The sequence below is a fragment of the Cyprinodon variegatus genome, unplaced genomic scaffold (assembly GCF_000732505.1).
Source record: "Cyprinodon variegatus isolate N-32 unplaced genomic scaffold, C_variegatus-1.0 Scaffold964, whole genome shotgun sequence".
Classification (NCBI taxonomy): domain Eukaryota; kingdom Metazoa; phylum Chordata; class Actinopteri; order Cyprinodontiformes; family Cyprinodontidae; genus Cyprinodon; species Cyprinodon variegatus.
Genome location: NW_015151417.1, coordinates 234,737 through 237,633, shown reverse-complemented (window position 1 = coordinate 237,633; position 2,897 = coordinate 234,737). Strand labels below are relative to the sequence as shown.

Here is a 2,897-nt window from a genome sequence, read left to right as displayed (position 1 = left end):
TCAACCACTTCTTTTATACTGCCTTGGTGATGAGTTGCACTTGGGTAAGCTCACAGGTGCAGGAGAGGCAATCAACCTTTCAGCAGCCTCAGGATGCCCTCTAGTGGCTAACATGAAGAATAGCAGAACAACAAAAGCCACATTTCCTGAGAAAAGTATCTTATTCTAATGGCAAATACCAATCTGCTCAAATCATTGGAAAAATACACCTATTTGTGTTTGCTTATGTTACAATTTCTGCTGTGTTAAAATCATCTTTTAAATTGCAAAGAGAATAGAGCGGCTTTCTTGAGTCAGCTTATTCATGAATTTTGTTTCCAAAACAGGAAGTATCAATTAGTTAATTGGATTCTGATTTAAGTCAGCCAAGATCTCAGGGGTTGTAGCAAATATCATTTAAGTGCTTCAGTGTTAGGACAACAAATTGAAGTGTGAATCAAGCTAAATCATGGTCAAACAGTAAAATATACTGATAGGGTATATATTCACAATGTCAGAAAAGAATTTAACTCCACGTCAAACATATTTCACTTTAGTAAACTAGTGAAACTCAACTAAAGTAGCCTACAGCATACACACACACACACACAAAATGACTGAACTCCCTAATCAATAAATTATGAAATGAGATCAAAGTTAAGCTAGAATTGTATGCCTGAGATCATCTTGAAGAGTTTGGAACAAAGTCAAATTAGCTTTAAATTAATTTAGATCCATTGGAATGTTTTTGACTAATTCCCAATGCAAATCCAAGGGATAATGAATAGTATTTATTAAATTAATGTTTTAATTAAATAAATAACTTCATGAACAGCAAATATGCGTACTTTGGAAATTTATTCAGGGTTTTGGTTAAATACAAGTCAGCCTAATCCCAAAGAACCAGAGCAGATTCAGTCTAACCACCAGGTATGACTGTCAGTTCACAATTGTTTAGGTAAAATGTTAGGTTAGTTTCACACCAACTGTAACAAGAAACTAGAGGTGTTCTACTATTGTTTTGTCATTTCACAGAGTTTGCCCAGGCTTGGAGATAATCTTTTTCTTTTCTTTTTTTGCAACTGTGGGACACCTTTTTTTGTTCTTTTTAGTCGGCAGGGGTTCTGGCATTTATGTTCTCCTCCAGATGTTCTCCCCTTTTGCAGAGTCGTTTAAAAAAATAATAAGAAAGAATCATGAACACTAACCTAATTAGAGGAAAGTTAAGCCTTTAAACCATTAGATGTTGTTCTTGGTTCTTGTCTGACCTCCTGAATGAGCAATATGTGCAGCTATTGGGGACCCCACCCTGTCCTTTGATAAAAAAAAAAAAATGTATAGTATGTATTCTGTTGTCCACTGGTGTAACAAAGTCCCAGAAACTGACCTCTAACCAGATTGTTTCAACTAGATTTTATCCTTTAATGAATAAAATGAAAACATAAAAAGTGTTTTCTTTATTAATCTGTTGAACTTGATCAAATGTTATGTTCTTCATCAAAATGTGAAGAACAAAATCGATAAAAAGAGATGCTGCAAACACTGTTTTATTGCTCTGCATATTATTTAAATGAAACTATAAATATAAGAATTATTTTTAAAANTCCTTTAATGAATAAAATGAAAACATAAAAAGTGTTTTCTTTATTAATCTGTTGAACTTGATCAAATGTTATGTTCTTCATCAAAATGTGAAGAACAAAATCGATAAAAAGAGATGCTGCAAACACTGTTTTATTGCTCTGCATATTATTTAAATGAAACTATAAATATAAGAATTATTTTTAAAAAGGTGAAAATGTTCTACTTTCTTAAACAGGAAGAAAGCCTTCATGATGGAAAAACCAGAGAAGCTCTTCAAAGTGTAAGTTCTATTTTCAAACATCCTCCTTTATGTTTTACTTTCTTTGGATTTTCAAACGTTTTTTTTTCTTCAACAAGATGAAAGTTTAGTTAATAAATCACAATATATTGTTACTCTGAGTAACGCAGATCCCCTCTGTTTGCAGCCTGAAGAATCTCATTGATGACGACTGCCATGATGTTCAGGACTACTTCAGTGATTGCTGAGAAAGCTCCAAACATCTTTAAATCTCAGTAGAATGATCAATCTTCTTCACCATGTTCAAAAATCTTATCAAATAAAACTTTGAAGCATGTTTCATGTGTTGCTTTCTTCACAATGTTCCTATTCCCCTTGAAAAGTGCTAATAATGACTTTGGATGAGTGTAAATAAAATAAAATAATTGGGTGAAACCATTGGTTTAGCATATAAAAATGCAGATCAATACAAACCCCTTTTATTTTTCCCTAATTTTCAAATGTCTAACAATCAACTTTAAAAATATTTTACTGCACTGGTGGGATTTCAGGGCTGCATGTTGGTGTATTTTGTAGCAACGTTGGCTTTGCAGTAAGGACGTGTTTTTTATTTCTGGCTGGGTCTTTTTTCATGGAGTTTAAATGTCCTTCTTGTGTATGCAAAGGTTCTCTCTGGGTAAACTGGCATCTTTTCACAGTCAATCTTAGATTTTTTGTGCCTCTGTGATGAATTGGTGACCTTTCCTAGGTGTATCCTGCCTTTTGCCCCTCCACTGCTGAAGATGGGCACAAGCCCCCTGTAATGCTGATGGACAAGCAGTAGAAGATGAATGGAAATAGTTTGTGCCATGTAGAAAAAATAAACCTTAACTTAAATATGCAGTATTTGACATACAATACACACTTGTAGGAGCATGTAGATGAATGACTGAATCTAGTATCAAGCACTATGGAGTCCCCTGACTTAAAATTAGATGTGTCCCTGCTTCTGCACACATGTGCACCTAAAGAAGGCAACTAAAATGTGCAGGCAGGTGTCTTTTAGGAGCAAGTTTGGGAGCCACTCTCTCCTATAGGACTTGAGTCTTACTTTGTC

General features: G+C 34.3%; 1 protein-coding gene across 1 annotated transcript in view; it reads left to right on the top strand.

The window, feature by feature from the left end:
* The window catches only part of LOC107100365 (lysozyme C, milk isozyme-like), a 5,950-nt gene extending 3,812 nt beyond the window's left edge, over positions 1–2,138 (top strand). Inside the window, exons 4-5 of the mRNA XM_015398825.1 lie at positions 1,799–1,843; positions 1,989–2,138. Coding sequence (XP_015254311.1) covers positions 1,799–1,843; positions 1,989–2,049 — 106 coding nt within the window. The 3' untranslated portion in view covers positions 2,050–2,138. The remainder of the gene's footprint in view (positions 1–1,798; positions 1,844–1,988) is intronic.
* The last annotated feature ends 759 nt before the right edge of the window (positions 2,139–2,897 follow it).